The sequence below is a fragment of the Alligator sinensis genome, unplaced genomic scaffold (genome assembly GCF_000455745.1).
Source record: "Alligator sinensis unplaced genomic scaffold, ASM45574v1 scaffold59_1, whole genome shotgun sequence".
Lineage (NCBI taxonomy): Eukaryota > Metazoa > Chordata > Crocodylia > Alligatoridae > Alligator > Alligator sinensis.
In genome coordinates this window covers 1,746,795-1,766,371 of record NW_005841878.1, presented here as the reverse complement: position 1 = coordinate 1,766,371, position 19,577 = coordinate 1,746,795, and the positions used below count along the sequence as shown (strand labels likewise).

The 19,577-nt window shown below is 39.7% G+C and overlaps 1 protein-coding gene across 1 annotated transcript in view; it reads left to right on the top strand.

The window, feature by feature from the left end:
• The window catches only part of VWA8 (von Willebrand factor A domain containing 8), a 313,781-nt gene that overhangs the window by 143,052 nt on the left and 151,152 nt on the right, over window positions 1-19,577 (top strand). The window contains exon 21 of the mRNA XM_025196153.1: window positions 15,248-15,324. Coding sequence (XP_025051938.1) covers window positions 15,248-15,324 — 77 coding nt within the window. The remainder of the gene's footprint in view (window positions 1-15,247; window positions 15,325-19,577) is intronic.

The following is a 19,577-nucleotide window of genomic DNA, read 5'->3' as shown; positions in this document are numbered from 1 at the left end:
AGTATAACACAGTTGTCAGTGTACTGAAGGCCAGTGATGCCAATTGTTTTGCTGTGAAGATGCCACAGGTTGAAAAGCTGGCTGTGCATTCGATGCTCAACCCCAATTCCAGGAGCAAGGCAGTCACAGATAATAATAAAAATCACAGCAAGATAGATGGAGAAAAGAGCTGGTGTGATGACACAGCCCTGCTTGACACAAGTATGGATGGTAATTGGGTCTGTCTCTGATCCATTGCAAAGGACTGTGGTGGCCATCCTGTCATGGAGTAGCCTGAGGACGTTGATGAACCTCAGTGGACAACCAAACCTAGCCAGCACCTTCTATAAGGCTTCATGATTGATAGAGTCAAAGGCCTTGGTTAGGCCAATAAATGCCATAAACAGCTCCTGGTGTTGCTCTCTGCACTTCTTCTGGATCTGTCGTGCAACAAAAATTGGGTTGGTGGTACCCCATGATGGTCTAAAACCACACTGGGATTCTGGAAGGATATCTTCAGCAAGGGGGAGGAGGCGATTCAGAAAGATGCAAGGAAGAATCTTTCTGGCAACAGAGTGTAGGACAGTGCCTCAGTAGTTCCCACACACTGACTTACATTGGTTGACAAGCTCACTGTATTTTCATTGAATTTCTTTAAAATGCACCTTACCATGACATCTACAAGTAAATAAAACTAACAAGATTGTAGGATATTCTTTTTATGTATAAGGAACAATGCATCTTATGTTAACATCAGTAGTTCTGCATGGCTTAGGTGCCCCTTATGACCCTTGAAGAGTCTACAGGATATTCTTGACTACATTGTAGCACCTGTGAAAAAAGTCAGGTTTTAGCCATTATCTGTCATATAATATCACTTCCAGCTAATGCACTTGTTTGCTTGATTCAGGTTTCAAAGTACATGGCCATATTCTCATGTGTTGTAAAGTCAGTTTATTCCTTCTTGCTTGACTCAGAACACTGAAAGTGATATACGTGCTTTTTTGTGCAAAGCAGTGGTGCACCACAGGGCAGCACAGTGCAGAACATAATGGAGAAAATGGGCAAAGACATGCAAATAAGGTGCTTGTATATGCAGATACCATCATTATGGTTGTCCTCTCTGGGTAAAAATAGCCATTAGGATCTTAGGATTTTACGGTAAAAATAGATGGTGCCCTGTGCCCCCTTGCCAGGACCTGTACCAGTTCGTGCCTCCATTGGAAGCATGGGTTGGCACAGATCCTGGCAAAGAGGAACAGGGCGTCAGGGATTCCATGAATCTCATGTCTCCATGCCAAGACCTGCGTGGGCTTTCCCTGCTAACAGAGATGCACCTCTAGTGATCCCAGGGCAGGTTTCCATATGTAGGGAATCCTGACTTTCCCCACTTACAGAGAGGCTACCTGCACTCTCCTGTCACAGAGGAAATAGGCATCCACCATATTAAAGTGTGCTATTTACCACTACCTTTTGTTGCACCACTGATGTAGGTAGGGATGTCTGTTTGCTGACCATTTGTACCGCCACAAATGTGACATCAGATAACATCTGTTTCTTCCCTTACAGACATACAAGCCCATTGTTCCACTTTAAGTACCTTTGAATGTAACACTTTTTCCTGGAAAATCAGAGCTAATCCAACTTGACTGCCATTCAAGCTGTAAATGATTGTCCTGCACCTGTTTTGATGCTAGTGAAAGCCCAGGACAGTCAGCCCTGGGATAAACCTGACATTTGGAAGAGGAGTTTGGGGAAGGGGGAGGTTGACCCCCTGTTTGCCCATAAAATGAACAGAAAAACATGGATTAAGTCAAAGTAGTCTGACTGCTGTGGTGATAGTGAAAGACAGTTCTTTGGATGTACTGGAAAGATCCCCAGAGCACCCAGCTATCAGTGCCATTTCCTGCTCTGACCTCCTGATGCATAAGTCTGCTGCCTCCAGAGCTCTTATTTTCTTGCTTTGCTTTAGTTTTCTTTCCTGTGACAATATAATTACTCATTCCAAGCCTTTGGCTGATTATTGGCCCTTGCCAAAATGTAACGCCTGTATCATCAATGTGCGGGTTTCCCTTGCTTTATGCAGGTTCTGTATGTGCTAATTCGCTCATATGCAATGACCCTTTTTATACCAAAAATGTGTTATATGCAAGGTAAGTTCCCTCTTATGCGATTGGTGTGGTGGAAGCCCACAGTCAGCTGCTTTGTGGGAGTGACACACACCAAAATATAGTCTCCTGTATGGATCTGTGCTCCTCGCTCGTTGTCTGTGATATGTGTTTCTGGAATTACCATCCCCATTATGGTAACATTCACCATAACCCTGTATTTGTGTGTACTGTCTGCTGTTGGCGAGTACCAAAATTGTCTTGTAAAAGTGGTAGAATGGGTCTGGAGTCAAGGTCAAAGTCTTAGAACATATCCCTATTTGTTACATTGTAAAGTGGGTTCCCTTTATGCAAATTGGAGTTATGCACCATTTTCCAAGAATGCATGTACAGCTTAAAGCGAGGGAAACCTGTATATCATAAGGAAGTTTCCATCCTGCTTAAGTGCTAACTTAATTTGCAGAAGAACAGCTTAAAATGCAAACTTATTTAAATAATGTATATCCTCTCTTGAGCAGTCATTAAAACATGGCAAACCATTTTTTATCCTGTTTTATATTGGGTGTTTGTTAACATTCACTTTCCAACAAGAAATATGGTGTTGCTGACTGGTAAAAGGTTCAGAAATGACTGGTATAATTAATTAGAACACAGTTTCCATTTGTAAGATCCTGAATTTCTTTATTTCCTTTGTGAAACTTAGGATGCGTTACCTGGTATGCTATATTTAGTATGCTTTTCTTTTCCCTTTTCCACTCATAAATGTGCCTAGGTGTTTTACATACCTCTGACCTGAAGAAGTTTCCATGTAAATAGACAAAATACAGACCAGAGGGAAAGAAAGTGCAGAGTGTTTTAAAGATGAAACATACTTTAAGGATGTTAAATGTTGTTAATAATTTAAATGAAGCCTATTACTTGGCAGCAATTTCTGTTTTTCATCCTCTTACTTAGAATTGTCAAGTAAGTCAACAGTAAGTAGGTCATTTGGGAGGTCTTAAAAATGTAGCTGCCTATAGAAACATATGGTAATTTTTCTCCTCAGTAGAGTTAAGTATTGGCATGCATCCAAATTTATATGAGACTTTTCTTTAGCCAGATAGAGATGTGAATCTAGATTACTTGGGGCGGGGGTGGGGGAGGTATGGTCCTACTAGGAATATATTTTAATTTGAGGGAGGAGTAGGGATTAAAATCTTCTAAGAAGGAGATTCCTAATCACAGCTTTCCTTCAAAGATAATATTCTCCTTCAAATGTAATTATGCAAAAACCCAAAGTACCATAATATGTATGTAATGTAGAAGGAAAACTCAGAATAGCATGTGTATACACACACACTATTCTGAGTTTTCCCCCAATGTTACACATACATGCTATTCTGAGTTTTCCTCCTATGTTACATACATATTACAGTACTTTGGGTTTTTGAATAATTACATTCGAAGGAGAATATTATCTTTGAAGGATAGCTGTGATTAGAAATCTCCTTCCTAGAAGATACATATATGCTGGACCAGGTTGCCCTGCACCTCATCTGCATATACGTTTTTGGAGAATCCCAGGATTCATAACAAGAACAACTAGTTTAAGTCATGAGTAGGGAGCTAATTAGCACATGAATGCTTTGTGTGGAGTATCTGCAGTACACACATACTGAGAGCAGTGCTGAGGTGTGAGGTTACCATAGGTAGCAACACTGTTAATTCTGGTGGGGCCCAGTCCAGTCAACAATATGGTAAATCATGAGCCTTTTGTCTTTGGACTAATATTATGAATAGTTACCTGATAAGGGAAACACTGCCCTAGATGGAGGTGAAGGATGTTTGCTGGAGTAGGACCAATTATGGACTGATTTACGGATTTGGAATTTGATTTTGCTAATTTGGCTTGGAATATGGAAAATTAAAAAAAAAAAAGTTCTTACTATATATAAGTAGGTACAAAAGTGCTGCTTAAATATGTGTTTATGGAGTACTGTGCTAAAACTTGCACCAATTTCAAAAAAAGTAAAACTTGTCAATTCTGAATGAACTAAGTCAACGGGTACTATATGCAAATTACCACAGCTATGGTTATTTCAAGATCGTTATTTTCAAATTTGCTCCTTACATCCATGTGTTTAGGGAGAGCAGGGTCTTGATAGGAAGGAGAGGAGGAATGTGTGGCAGGGGCAAGGAGTTGAAACAGGGCAGAGGGTAAGGGGGTGCCTGACCCCCTGATTTAGTTTCCCTGTTGTAGCAGTTGGAGGAGGCAAATTCAGGGCAAACCTCCAATAATTAGGCTACGTGCTTCGAATATTATAACAAATTAATACATTTTCCATATATATAATTAATTATAGGGGGTTACCTTATATTCAGGATTGTCTTATATTTGAGTAAATATGGTATTGTTGTATTCTCAGAATAATATATTATTCTTGCCTTCAAGGATCATAACATTATTTACATTACTGGAACAACTAAGATCTTTATGGGTTTTTTATCATAACTTTGCTTTCTATCCATAAAAGCTGCATTGAGAAAACAAAGCAGGAAAAAGAATAAAAGGATTACTTATAGGCTCCTGCCTTCCCAGAAGTATTCCCTGTCGTATGTTTTTCAGTCCTTTTCTCCGTCAAGATTTAATTCTGTTATCATATTTAACAATTAGAGAAGGTATCTGCATTTCTAAAACTCTGGGTTAAGTGTGGTACATGAAAGGGATGCCGATAGGCATTTAATCTGTGAGTGATTTAGCCAACTCATGTAATTCATAACTCCTTCAGGGAATGGAGGCTATTAACTCTGTTGGTCAAATGTTATTTTAAAAATAAAACTTTAATTTTCATAAGTACCACATGAATTTGCAATTAAAGAACTGACCTTCAGTGGGATCCCCAAGCACTATGTAATATAACAAAATATGTACTGTTGGTGCCAAGTAAAGAGTCTGCAAAAATACAGAAGAGTCTCAAGATTGTTTTCAAGATAGAAAACTTTAAGCATTTTGAAAGCCTGCACTTTTCATATAAATATTGCAGGAGTTTTTCTGATGGAGTGTGCTTGTATGACCTATTTCAACCTGTATGAACCTGTATGCAATGTGTATATTGCAGTCAGTATGTGAACCTTGTAAGGTTATAGTTTTTTGACCAAAGCATTTCCACTGGTGCTAACATCACTCCTGTGGTAGCAGTGGTTATTAACCTTACTGACCGTCCCTTCTGTTTTTAATACTATATTCTTCAGATCTTTGCCAAACAGGATAAAACCACTTAGAAAACACCAACAGTACTGGGAGTATTTCTAGCTAGTTCTCTGTCACCTAGATGTTAAGAATTGTGGCAATTTTATTTGCCTCCAAAACCCTACCCAAGATTAGACACGATTTGCACAGAATCTAGAGGCTAATCAAAGGTCTTCACTTTCCACCAAGGGGACTTAATTAAAATCAGAAATGGAAAACAAACTCTTAGCTTGAAATCACGAACTTGGATTTCTGAGACCTTAGTTGGACTATAGCAACATTGTAGTAAAAGATTGGAGTTGTCTGTTTCATACTCCAGCAATACAGGATTCATAATTGGTTGTAGGGCAGATTTTCCAAAAGTGCCAAAGTGAGGTAGGAGCTTAATTCCATTTTCAAAGAAATTTAAGAACCTAAGTTCCACTCGTTTTTTTTCTTAAAGTGAAGTACCCATGTACCCTGGTCTCTTGAAGGAAAAAAATGCACAAATCTCTATTCTACATAAAAATCTGTTATTGTTACCTTTAGCAGCTGAAATCCTTTTAGCCTTAGAAATTTCTAATTTTCAGTGGGAAGTAGGCAAGTTTAAATTTGTTTGCTGAATACATGGTTTTCTTTCATCGTTCTTTGCTTTGTTTTACTTCCTATTTTTCTATTCTAGTTCTATTATGTATATCTGACAGAGTAAAATAATGTAATAATATTTGTTTTTCTCATATATTTTATCTGATTTAGCTAAAATATCAACACAGATGTTATTTGTTCACCCTTATTTACATATTACATTTCTGTAAATTCATGTTGCTCTAGTATTTCATATAAAAATACTGTGCATATCTGTTACAAGAGAATATAATTCATTCTTCCAGTGCTTATGGCTAGGGACATACCAAATTCATGGCAAAAGTAGAGTGCGTGGTGGCTCCTTCAATCTTTTATGTTCCCCCGTGCACACCTCACCCCTTGCCCCCCTCCCATGCAGGAGTAGTCACCGATGGCTTAATATCTAGTTGGGAGGAGGTATCAAGTGGCATTTCCCAAGGGGCCGTCCTAGGTCTAGTATTGTTTAGCATAGTTTCATAGATTCATAGATTGTGAGGCCGGAAGGGACCTCGGAAGATCATTGGGTCCAGCCCCCTGCACCAAGCAGGAAAGACAACTGGGGGTCAGGTGATCCCAGAAAACTGATTGTCTAGCCTTCTCTTGAAGATTTCCAAGGTAGGTGATTCCACGACCTCTGTGGGGAGCTTATTCTACAGTCTGGACACCCTGACTGTGAAGAAGTTTTTTCTAATGTTGGGCCTGAATCAATCTTCCAGGAGTTTGTGGCCATTACTCCTGGTTCTTCCCTCAAGTTCCCTGGTGAACAGTTGCTTACCAAGCCCTTGATGTGTACTCCCCTGGGGTAGCAGTAACCTGCCACAAGGTCCCCTCTCAGCCTTCTTTTCCTCAAGCTGAAGAATCCCAGATCCCTCAGCCTTCCCCCGTATAGCTTGCCATGTAACACTGATCATATGGGTGGCTCTTCTTTGGACTCTCTCAAGCTTGTCCAGGTCCTTGTTAAAGTGTAGTGTCAGAACTGGATGCCGTAGTCCAGCTGCGGTCTCGCCAGTGCTGACTCTAGAGCGGAAGAATCACTTCCTTGGTTTTGCTGGAGATGCATCGATTGATGCATGCCAGAGTATTATTTGCCCTACTGGCTACAACATTGCATTGCCAGCTCATATTCATACTGTGGTCTATTATTACCCCCAGATCCCTTTCATTCATGATACTAGTCAGTTTGGTGCCGCCAAGCCTGTAGGTGTGTTGGGGGTTACTTGTCCCAAGGTGGAACACTTTACATTTCTCGATGTTGAACTTCGTGAGAGTCTGATCTGCCCAACTTGCTAGCCTCTCTAAGTCTGCCTTTATCTGTAGTGGGGGTGACGCGTAGGTGGTGCACGCGGGTGTGTGTGCACCCCGAGTGTGGTGGTGCACCCCCTAAAAAACGGCATCTGCTGGTGGTCCACAATCCCTGCTGGCTGCCGCCGACACTGCCGGCGGCGTCTGCAGGTGGTCACCGAAGCCGGTCAGTGCTCACCACCCCCACTGCCAACAGCACCGGCGGGAGCTCCCCTGCTTACTGCCACCATGCTCCTGCTGCCGCCGTGCCCCTCCAGCTGCCAGGGGTACGCGTTGTTCATGACCTGTAGCCTATCTTCAAGCATGACCATTCTTCTCCATAACTTGGTGTCGTCCATGAACTTGGCCAGTGAGCTCTTCACCCCCACATTCAAATCATTAATAAAGATTTTGAAAAGTACTGGACCAAGCACCAACCCCTGTGGGACACAGCTGCCCACTTCTCACCAGGATGACACAGATCCATTCACTATGACTCTCTGGGTTCTATCCTGCAGCCAGTTTCTCACCCATTTGACTGTCTTGGAGTTAAGCCCATGATCCTTCAATTTTCTCATGAGGATATTGTGGGATACTAGATCAAAGGCCTTTTGGAAGTGAAGGTATGCAATGTCAACCTGCTGTCTCATGTCCAGGTGGCAAGTTACCTGGTCATAGAAGGAGATGAGGTTGGTAAGGCAAGACCTGCCCCTGACAAAGCCATGCTGGCTGTCTTTCAGAATCTTACCTTCTGCAAGCTTATCGCAGATAGACTCCTTGATGAACTTTTCTAGGATTTTCCCTAGGATGGAATTTAGGCTGATTGGACTATAGTTACCTGGGTCCTTCCTCCTGCCCTTCTTGTGGATGGGCACAACATTAGCTCTCTTCAGTCTCCCTCAGGGACTCCTCCAGAGTGCTACGAGTTGTGGAAGAGTTTCGCCAGAGGTTTTGCAATGACTTTGTCAATGGTTCAAATGGTGGGGTTGGGTACACATTTAGCAAATTTGTGTATGACACCAAGTTGGGTGGAATTGAAGACACCCTGGAGGTCAGGGCTAGGATCCAAAATGACCTGGATAGACTGGAAAAATGGTCCACAAATCTGGGTGTGGGGTGGTGCAAGATGCTTTGAAGGGTGCCACTGAGGTGTGAAAAGATAAGCCCATAAGCTTTGACTCAAGCTTGTCCCTGCCTTACTGCTCCCCCCCTTTTCTGACCACTCCCGCCAACTGTCTTTTTACAGCCCTTCTGCAAGGAAGTAAACACTGTAATAAATAAGTTTAGTTGTAGAAATGGGGTGCTGATCAATTCACAAAGTATGGAGGAGTTTGTCAAATCTAGTGAAGGGTGCCTCAAGTTCAAAAAGGTTGAGAATCATTGAAATAGAAAGACTCTTATTGAATGGGGGAATTATGGACACAACGAGGAGAACCAAATGGTTTAATGCTTACTTTCTCGTAGAGTGGCTGGGCAGTGGGAGTGGGGGATCATTTAGGCAGGGCTGAGCCTAGATATGCATTTATCTTCTTGGCTTATCTGTTTATCTCCTCACAGTTCACTTACCTACTTATAACCTGAGGTACCTTTCAAGGATCTGGCAGCTCCCCAAGGTGCCCTAGCAACTTGGTTGAAAATCACCATTCTATTTCTTTGATCTTCCTCTTAATTCTAAAATATTTATAGACTGCTGAGTCATGTGTAAGCCTAACAGGGCATTTTTGGGGGAAGCAGAAGATGTGGGTTCAAACTTGGGTCTTCTTCCTGGTAAGGCAGAGGTAAACAGCTTCATCTGTGATCCTCTCAAGGATTCAAGAAAAAGGGGGAAGGGAAGTGGAATTTGTTTATGCTCCTTGATCTCCACAACTACCAATGACTCATTTCAAGGTTGTTCTAACATAGTTCAGCTCCTCAGTTCTCCCAAGTTTCTGTTTTGCCTTCCAGAAAGTGCCAGAGTAAAGTGTTGCACAGTTCTTTGAGTAGATGTGATATCTTTTATTAGCCTCTTTTCTACCTTGAATTACTACCACTGTAGAGTCTCCCTTACTCACCTTTGGGTTTTTTTCCTCCTGCTTTTTCCCCCCTCCCTTCCCTACTTTACTTTTTGTTTTCCTAATTTCTACCTATTCACATTCTCACTGACATCCTGTCACACTTTTTGCTTCTCACATTCCTTGGAGTCTCAGAACAGCAGAGACTCCCTATCCCTGAAGAAGAGTGATTGCACCCAAAAGCTTGTAAGAACTTTTTTCCAACTTCTCAGTTGGGCTAATAAAAGATATCACATCTACTCAAAGAACCTTGCCTGCCTGTGTCCTTAGACTAACACAGCTACAACCAAAAACCCAGAGTAAAGTGTTTTCTTCTCTCTAAATAAATCCCACTTATACCCCCCCTTCATAAAAGGGAGGCCAGGTAGTGTTGGGTGGAGCTGGGTATTTTAGATGTATTATAGGAGTTCTTAGGAAGCTAAAATAGCTGGTTTTAATGTCTCCTTATATGGAGTATGGATCTCTCCTATGTTGCTTAATATAATTATTCTGTTCCCTCTTGCTGAAGGACTGGCAATAATTAGTTATGGGTTGGCATTCCCAGGACAGCAACTATGGGTGCCTGTAAACATGTAGGGAGGCTGCTGGAGTGTGCTAATCAGTGTGTCAAATGTATCAGCATTCCCTGAACTTCATAATGGTGGTGGGGACACTTTAACTAAAACTCGTTTGATGACCTTTATTTAAAGCAGCCCTACCACCATTTTGAAGTGTGAGGATGCTGATACACAACGTGCTGTGGGCATTTTAATTAGAATGGCTCTTGAAACCATTCTAATTAAAATGCCCCACTTCCCTCTGTACAGACCCCCCCTCCCCCCGCTCCCTCGAGCATGTGTATTTTGCCCTAAGGCAGAGACGTGCTGAAATTACTTGAAGTGAGTATCCCCAAATAGAATCAAAGGGCTTTGGCTCCTATTTCCTTGCTCTGACCATCCTTGCCAGTCAAGGATTTTGTGTGATACACTACAATGTATATGAAGAGACATAATGTACACTCTCAAGTATCTATGTTTAAAAAATGAACTGCATTAACAATTCTATAATAGTTAAAACATAGTGGGAATGTCTTTTGGTTTTTGCATGCCTGGTTCTGAAATACATCACACTCGTTAATATAAAATAAAGTTGCATCAGAAAAGGGGCTGATTAACAAAACACCCCAGTAAAACTAGTCCCATTGGAGTCTGGTAAAACTCTTGACTTCACCCTTGCTTTGATGCTCCTCACTTTCATCTTGACCTCTAGCATTTCTTAAGCCTTAAAGTTAAAGGAATTGAGGTGTTCCTGCTCACATTACTAGTGGTAGTTTAAAAAGAAATAAGCATGAAGTAGCCATGTTGTCTGGTGTTCCATTGGGGTGAAGGGGAAAAAACCCCACAGCAACATTGTATTGTAGTTGGGAAATATCTTAATTGTATGTGTGAGGTTCTAAAACAATGCTATAAACATGCAGACAAACTGCAAGCTCTTCCTGTTGAGACACATGAAGGCCAGAAAACCTTTCTTTTCCTGTCATAACATCCATTTTGTCTGATATTTGATGTTTTCTGTATTGATTCGGTATGTTGATATCTGTCTGTAGCTTGGTTTTTGCCAGTTGGCTAAAGTCCTGTTCTTCAGGAACTGGCATGAAATCCACTCGAGATTGGCACATGAAACTCACTCAGCCATCTGCACAGTTTCTAAAGATCATGAATTATTCAGTTTTCTGTCTATGTAGCTGTACTGACACTAGGTGGACCATTCCATTTTGCCAACCCGTTTAGGATTCCTAAAGTCTCACTGCAGCACTAACACACTGGCATATAACTGTCCATATTTGCTGTTAGAACCTTCCCATTATATTGTGTTTCTACTTGAATACTTTTGAGGCTGCCATTAAACTGTCTAAAGTTTAATATATATCTCCAAAATAGGTATTTGATTGCTTTAGAAGAACTTGTGTTATCACAAAGTTGTTTAGTCTTTCCTAGTATTTTAGAAGTTTGAAAGTTTACTGAATGCTGACAGCTACAGAAAATAAAATTGCTGCTAATTAAAATTACATTATAACCAGGGGTAGATTCAGTGGGGGTGCACCCGGGTACTTGCAACCCTCCTGAATACATGCTCCACCCAGAGTTTAAAACCAGACGCATAGCAGTAACAGCAGCATTTCTAGTTAGGCAGCATTGAGGGAGTCAGTTGACTTAACAGTTCATTGTAATCTACCAGATTCCACAGGTGTTAATTACTCTCTCTTCTTTTTAATGGTCTTGATGTTCCACCAATCCACCTATCCTTTGTTTTGCAATTCTGCTCTCTGGTGGCTGCTCCTGGTAATGAAGCTCCTATTTCACGGCCCTAGAGATCGTTTTTAACTCATTCCAGTGAAGTTATACTTTTTTTTTTTGCTTCAACCTTAAACTAAGTAATACAACCGTAGGCCTCTAGCATATTAGTAAAGCTTTTAGTTTATTTTTAACTGGAGAAAAATATATAGAATTTATCTCTTTCAGAATATATATATATATATATATATATATTCTCATATATATAGAGAGAGAGAGACAGAGAATATATACATTGATATATATATTCGTATATATATTCGAAACGGGAGAAATCATGACAGAAGTGTGAGTTATTCCTTTCATGTGATAAAACTTAGAGCTTTATTAGACTCATGTTCAGCTCATTTAGAATATATTGACTTGTTTTCATTTTTTTTTACCTATTTTAATTTGTACATTTATGGTGATCTCCTCTGCTCCCCTGATTTCATCTACTGTATCTGTATGAATTATTCTCAAGATATGTTTCTCTACATCTTGGTTCAGTTTCACACTTGTAATTCTCTTGAACATCATCTGTTAGATAGCTTATAATCACTGACCTATCTTTCCCGATGCTCTTTCTCTCTTTTCTCCTTTCTGCTGTAGCCACTGACCAGTTACCTACCATCCACTTCTGTACAGCAGCTTTGTCAACTGATGGGAATTAAAGAGACTGGAATACTGGGATTTAATTATAGGAGATATAGATTTGAGTTATGTAAATGTTGGGGATGCTATAGAACAGGGGTGGGCAAAGTCCAGGCTACAGGCTGGATTGGGCCCATGGTGGACTCCATTTCCCAGCAGCCCCTCCTCACATTGCTGTGGCTGGTTTCCATGGAGACCCCAATAAAGGTGGTGCCATGATAGCGCAGAGCCAGGGTTTCCACGGAAACTGGCTCCAGCAGTGCTGGTAGGGCATGCTGGTAGGTAGTGGACCACACTATCACCGCTGCAAGATCCCGGCCACAGAGCAGCTCCCCACCCAGCCACACACTCTGCCAGCGCTGCTGGTGCTGGTCTCCAAGGAAACCCTGGCCCCGTGCTGTTATGGTACCACTGCTACTGAGATCTCCTTGGAAACCAGCCTCAGCACCAGGGGCCCCTGGGAAATGGAGTCAAGCTGCTGACTGGATCCACCATTTTGCCCATCCCTGCTATAGAACAAAATATGCTTGTATGAACGTGTTAGCACCCATATTTTCTACTCACTTTCTCTCTCACTATGAGTAAGATATGTCATCCTCGACTGTGATATTAAGCCAGTTGTGCTGAATATGAAATAAAGCTTACAGATAAGAACCACAAAATTAATGTTGTCTTTCTAAAAGGAATGTGCAAGGAGTAATACGCAAATTATTCTACATCTATTTCTGTACAGCTACTATTCTATACTATGTATATAAACTTATTATGGATGTACACACGTACTCCATGCTCTAGCATTATACACACACACACCTGGTAGAGCAATAAAAACATAGTTTTACCAAAAAATTACTTTGTTTTGCAAATATTATATTGGTATAACCCAACAATGAATAATAAACAAAATGTTCTATATGTCTGATGTGAGGTTTTATTTTATTAGACAAGAATTGAGACCATATTTGAACAATTCTGGAAAGTCAATTTTCTTTCTTATTGATTTTAATATATGTTATTGCAGGGTGTGGGAAAAAACAAGATTGTTGACAGATTCCTTCACCTGTTAAACAGACCTAGAGAATATTTACAGCTTCATAGGTAAGAATGTTATTTTATGTGACAAATGGTAGATAACTGGTCAGTGGCTACAGCAGAAAGGAGAAAAGAGAGAAAGAGCATCGGGAAAGATAGGTCAGTGATTATAAGCTATCTAACAGATGATGTTCAAGAGAATTACAAGTGTGAAACTGAACCAAGATGTAGAGAAACATATCTTGAGAATAATTCATACAGATACAGTAGATGAAATCAGGGGAGCAGAGGAGATCACCATAAATGTACAAATTAAAATAGGTAAAAAAAAATGAAAACAAGTCAATATATTCTAAATGAGCTGAACATGAGTCTAATAAAGCTCTAAGTTTTATCACATGAAAGGAATAACTCACACTTCTGTCATGATTTCTCCCGTTTCGAATATATATACGAATATATATATCAATGTATATATTCTCTGTCTCTCTCTCTCTATATATATGAGAATATATATATATATATATATATATATATATTCTCATATATATAGAGAGAGAGAGACAGAGAATATATACATTGATATATATATTCGTATATATATTCGAAACGGGAGAAATCATGACAGAAGTGTGAGTTATTCCTTTCATGTGATAAAACTTAGAGCTTTATTAGACTCATGTTCAGCTCATTTAGAATATATTGACTTGTTTTCATTTTTTTTTACCTATTTTAATTTGTACATTTATGGTGATCTCCTCTGCTCCCCTGATTTCATCTACTGTATCTGTATGAATTATTCTCAAGATATGTTTCTCTACATCTTGGTTCAGTTTCACACTTGTAATTCTCTTGAACATCATCTGTTAGATAGCTTATAATCACTGACCTATCTTTCCCGATGCTCTTTCTCTCTTTTCTCCTTTCTGCTGTAGCCACTGACCAGTTACCTACCATCCACTTCTGTACAGCAGCTTTGTCAACTGATGGGAATTAAAGAGACTGGAATACTGGGATTTAATTATAGGAGATATAGATTTGAGTTATGTAAATGTTGGGGATGCTATAGAACAGGGGTGGGCAAAGTCCAGGCTACAGGCTGGATTGGGCCCATGGTGGACTCCATTTCCCAGCAGCCCCTCCTCACATTGCTGTGGCTGGTTTCCATGGAGACCCCAATAAAGGTGGTGCCATGATAGCGCAGAGCCAGGGTTTCCACGGAAACTGGCTCCAGCAGTGCTGGTAGGGCATGCTGGTAGGTAGTGGACCACACTATCACCGCTGCAAGATCCCGGCCACAGAGCAGCTCCCCCCCCAGCCACACACTCTGCCAGCGCTGCTGGTGCTGGTCTCCAAGGAAACCCTGGCCCCGTGCTGTTATGGTACCACTGCTACTGAGATCTCCTTGGAAACCAGCCTCAGCACCAGGGGCCCCTGGGAAATGGAGTCAAGCTGCTGACTGGATCCACCATTTTGCCCATCCCTGCTATAGAACAAAATATGCTTGTATGAACGTGTTAGCACCCATATTTTCTACTCACTTTCTCTCTCACTATGAGTAAGATATGTCATCCTCGACTGTGATATTAAGCCAGTTGTGCTGAATATGAAATAAAGCTTACAGATAAGAACCACAAAATTAATGTTGTCTTTCTAAAAGGAATGTGCAAGGAGTAATACGCAAATTATTCTACATCTATTTCTGTACAGCTACTATTCTATACTATGTATATAAACTTATTATGGATGTACACACGTACTCCATGCTCTAGCATTATACACACACACACCTGGTAGAGCAATAAAAACATAGTTTTACCAAAAAATTACTTTGTTTTGCAAATATTATATTGGTATAACCCAACAATGAATAATAAACAAAATGTTCTATATGTCTGATGTGAGGTTTTATTTTATTAGACAAGAATTGAGACCATATTTGAACAATTCTGGAAAGTCAATTTTCTTTCTTATTGATTTTAATATATGTTATTGCAGGGTGTGGGAAAAAACAAGATTGTTGACAGATTCCTTCACCTGTTAAACAGACCTAGAGAATATTTACAGCTTCATAGGTAAGAATGTTATTTTATGTGACAATTTTTATGGAATTTCACCTTTTCATCTCACTAGTCTGATTTGTTGGTATTTTAAGTCTCACATTCCTGAAGTCCATTTCTTATTATTTGCAGTTCTGTAGTGCTGAGCTTTAGTCAGCACACTGGGGTCCCAGTTTATAAGTGCTGTATAGACACAAAATAAGCAGTCCCTGCCCTAAAGAGTTTACGGCAAATGGATGGGGGACTATTAGGAGACAGTGGGACAGTAATGGTTAGAAAGATAGGCACCCATTCAAGTGCACCAGTATTTAACCATTGTCAAGTTGTACAGAGGGATTTGAAAGAAAACGAGTTTGTTTGGTCAGTGTTTACTGAAAGTGTTTGCTGTGTCAGGGCCTGCATAGAAAAAAGCCTACATGTACTTATTTGGAAATGTAAGTAGTGGCTGAGGGTGGCTGGAAACTCCAGCTGGAAATGTGTTGTCTTCCTTTTACACTCTGGTAACTTCTTCCAAAAATCTGTTTTGCATGACAAGGAGAGCCAGAGCGAAGCTATATGTAAACGTATATTGCATGTTTTTCCCTCATTTCTGCTCCCCAGTGTATCCAAAACATCACTGCTGAAACTGAAATGTTTCTCTTTGCCCGTTTGATCACATAATCCCTTTGTTGCTTCTTCCACGCTTCTCTTTGCTGATGTGTTCTCCTTCCATATAAATTTCAAACTTGCTGTCATGCTGATGGCTTTGGATAACTCTGTTTTCCTACCTCTTTATTGTCATCTTATATACCCCATGCTTCTCCATGCTCCCCAACTTATCTTCTAAATCAGGGGTGGGCAAAATGCAGACTGTGGGCTGGATGCAGCCCACCAGGCCATTCTATCCGGCCCGTGGGGCCCCTAAAAAATTTAGAAAATAAATATTTATCTGCCTTTGGCTGCCTGTCATGCGACCCTCGATGGCTTGTCAAAACTCAGTAAGTGGCCCTCCACCCAAAATAATTTCCCACCCCTGTTCTAAATGCTCCCTTTGTGATCTCCTACTGTCATCCTCGTGCCTGCTTTCCTACCGCCCCCTCTCTTCAGAGCAAATTTCTTTCCCTCCCTCCCTCCCTATGTGCAAAGCACTTTATCTTTTTCAAAATCTCACATATTTTACAAACTGTTTCTTTTTTGCATTTTTTACCATATGCCTTTTTGCATCTGAATTGCTTTTTCATACTGTATAATATATTTCATTTAGACTAAAACTCCTTAAAGTAGGGTCTGGCTTCATGTTTTTTCTCAAGCAGGATATGATTTTTAAAAGTAAAGATTTGTTATAGTATATTACACTGACGTGTTCCAAAACTAGTGTCGACAAGACAAGTTATACCCCAGTGTACCTTCAAAGCATCCCAGGATAGGCTAAAGTACAATTTATAATGCCTACAGTATGGTTGTAGAACATATTAGAATGTGGTAACTGGCACATTCTATAAATAATAAAATAATAAAAACATTTTTTCCTCAATGAAGAAAAATGCTCACATGGTTTTTAAATAGGTAGGATTGTAGGAATCTATAAAACGCCCTATTGAAAAAAATATTAACAAATACTTTGAAAGTGATAAATCATAATATCACATTCTTTAGAAGATTATTTGGAGAAAAGTAAGTCTTTTCTATTAAATTTTGGTGAGCTTTTCAAATAATGTTATAGAACTCATTTAGTTTAATTCCAATATTACATTTTATATGATTCTTCAATAGCGTTAATAAATGATAAAACATACCTTTAGAATTAAGAGCCAAATAAGCTGTTGTCTGAGAGTAAATTTAATAAAGATCAGTGCTCTGTTAAGATTTTGGTTCCTTGAACATTTTTCTTGCCAGTCAGTTCACAGTATTTTTGTCAAAAACTGTACAAAAATTGTTGTTTGATGATTAGAAATACTGCCCTGCAGCATTCTTTGCTGATTGATACCTGGCTAGCATCAACTCAGTAAAATGTACTAACACTTGCTATTTGCTACCGAAGAGCACACTAAGTGTCACAGCTGTCAATATTTTATACTTCGGTTACATCAGTCAGCTGAGGGCACAATTATGTAGCATGTAATTTTCCATCACTTTTCTTGGTTCTACAAGCAGGGAACACAAGCAGTTGTTGTCGTGATGAAAGTAACAGAGTAGAGAAGGTATCAAAGTGTTAGTTGGTGGATAAGCCTACTATAACTTGTAGGTTATGGTCTGCCCTTTGCTGGCCTTTTTATTATTTGTCTAACTGCTTGTGACTCAGTGTTCTATACAGTTTATTTCTAGTTTCACGTCACTTGTTGCACCTAGAGTAAGTTTACTTGCCAGTTCTTTTCTCTGGGAATTCAAGGGTAGAGCTGCCCCTCTCCCCCTTGGTTCTCAAAGCTTTCTCTTTCTGATGTACTTGACCAGTAGAAGGCACCTTCAGGGGGCTTTACCACCTCATTTCCAAGTTTGGCATGTGTGGAGTAAGAGCAAGTGAATGGGACATCGTTTCTTGGCAATTACCTTAAGAGTACCAAGGAACCCATGTAGAGGTATTCCAAGTCCTCAGTGAGATGTCCTTTGTATATGAAAGCAGTTGATACGTTTATGATCAAATTCTTGATTATATTGAATTCAGTAATACTACTGTTGTGTATAAGCATTATCTGGATTTGGACCTTTATGTTCACAACTGTTCACCACAGCGCCCTTGGGGAGAACCGGGAGTAATGGCCACAAACTCCTGGAAGACCATTTCAGGCTCAACATTAGGAAAAACTTCTTCACACTTAGGGAGTCCAGACTGTCAAATAAGCTCCCTCCAGAAGCGGTGCAATCGCCTACCCTGGAAATCTTCAAGAGGAGACTGGATAGTCATCTTGCTGGGGTCACTTGACCTTAGTTGTCTTTCCTGCCTGGTGCAAGGGGCTGGACCTGATGATCTTCTGAGGTCCCTTCCAGCCTTACAATCTCTGAATCTATATATATGTATTTGTATGTAATAAGCATTTATTAAAACAAATGCTACATGCTTGCGATAGAAAATGGGGACAGATAAATTAGTAGTAATGAATGGGCACTGTATTTTAATAAACTATTTAGTTTCTGGGCCAGAAAGGCAAAACCACAAGGATAATGTGTCTTTAATAGTGATTTTACCTGAAGAGTAGCTGAAGAAACTAGTGGCATTAGAGAAAGAAATATGTAGAAACAGCTTTAAAAATTAATTGAACAAACATTTTCACTCGCTGTTGAACAACAGTATTTTTAACATTATTTTGTTAAAGTGAGAGAAGCAGGAAAGTAAATAAAAGGAAAAGATAGTTAAAGTTCAGTGAGGTAAAACTTTTAAAGTTGTTTTACAAACATGACAAGGTTTAAGCCCTATTTTTGAAAAGTGCTAAAGTCTTGTTTGGCTTTCACTTGGAATTCAGATCTGAAGTCACTGAGACTTTTGAAAATTTTATTTTTGGTAAATAATGAGTCAGGGGAGGGAATAAATTCGCTGTGTCAAATACCCTTGTCAAAATATAAATGTCCTTTTTTAACAGATGTGCATACATAGAACCAAAGATGCCATTTAAAGAATTGTTTTTGTGTCAGTAGCATAAGGACTTTTAATGGCTTATTCAATATAAATACCCTGAAGATTAGTTATCAATTTCAGATAATTTTTTAAGGAAGTGTTTACATTATCCTATCACTTCGCTGAAGAGTCAGTGAGGTAATCGCATAAGCAATTTTTAAATCACATTTTACGAGAATGTTTGTTCATGAAGATGATGAGAGGATCTGAAAGGCAGACTAAGCAGGATTTTTTAAAAACATCTCTTCTGACATCTGGATTCATTTGCATTACTGAGGATTCACATGCAAGGGTCAGCCTGACCTTAAGGATTAATCTTCTCAGGGAGGCCATACATCATTCTTCCTAACCTTTCTTACACTTCTTAGCTGAATGTACTCATTTCCTGGGTATCTTTTTCACATTTTGTATACTTGTCACTAACAATGAAGGTGTGAGTAAAGGTAGTAAGGGAAGGCCTTCAGATGTATGTTTGCGAAGAAAATATATATACTGTGGGATCTTGCCTTCTGTGTAAGCTGTTTCTGATCATTCAGGTTATTTTTAATGCCTCATAAGTTGATCTGGATAAGTGGAAGAATGAACGATAGACTGGATGAATAGAATAATGTTACTGTTCCTTCCAAATTAGTCCTGAGCTATTAACTAAGAAGTATGATTGGAAAGAATCACACTTTAA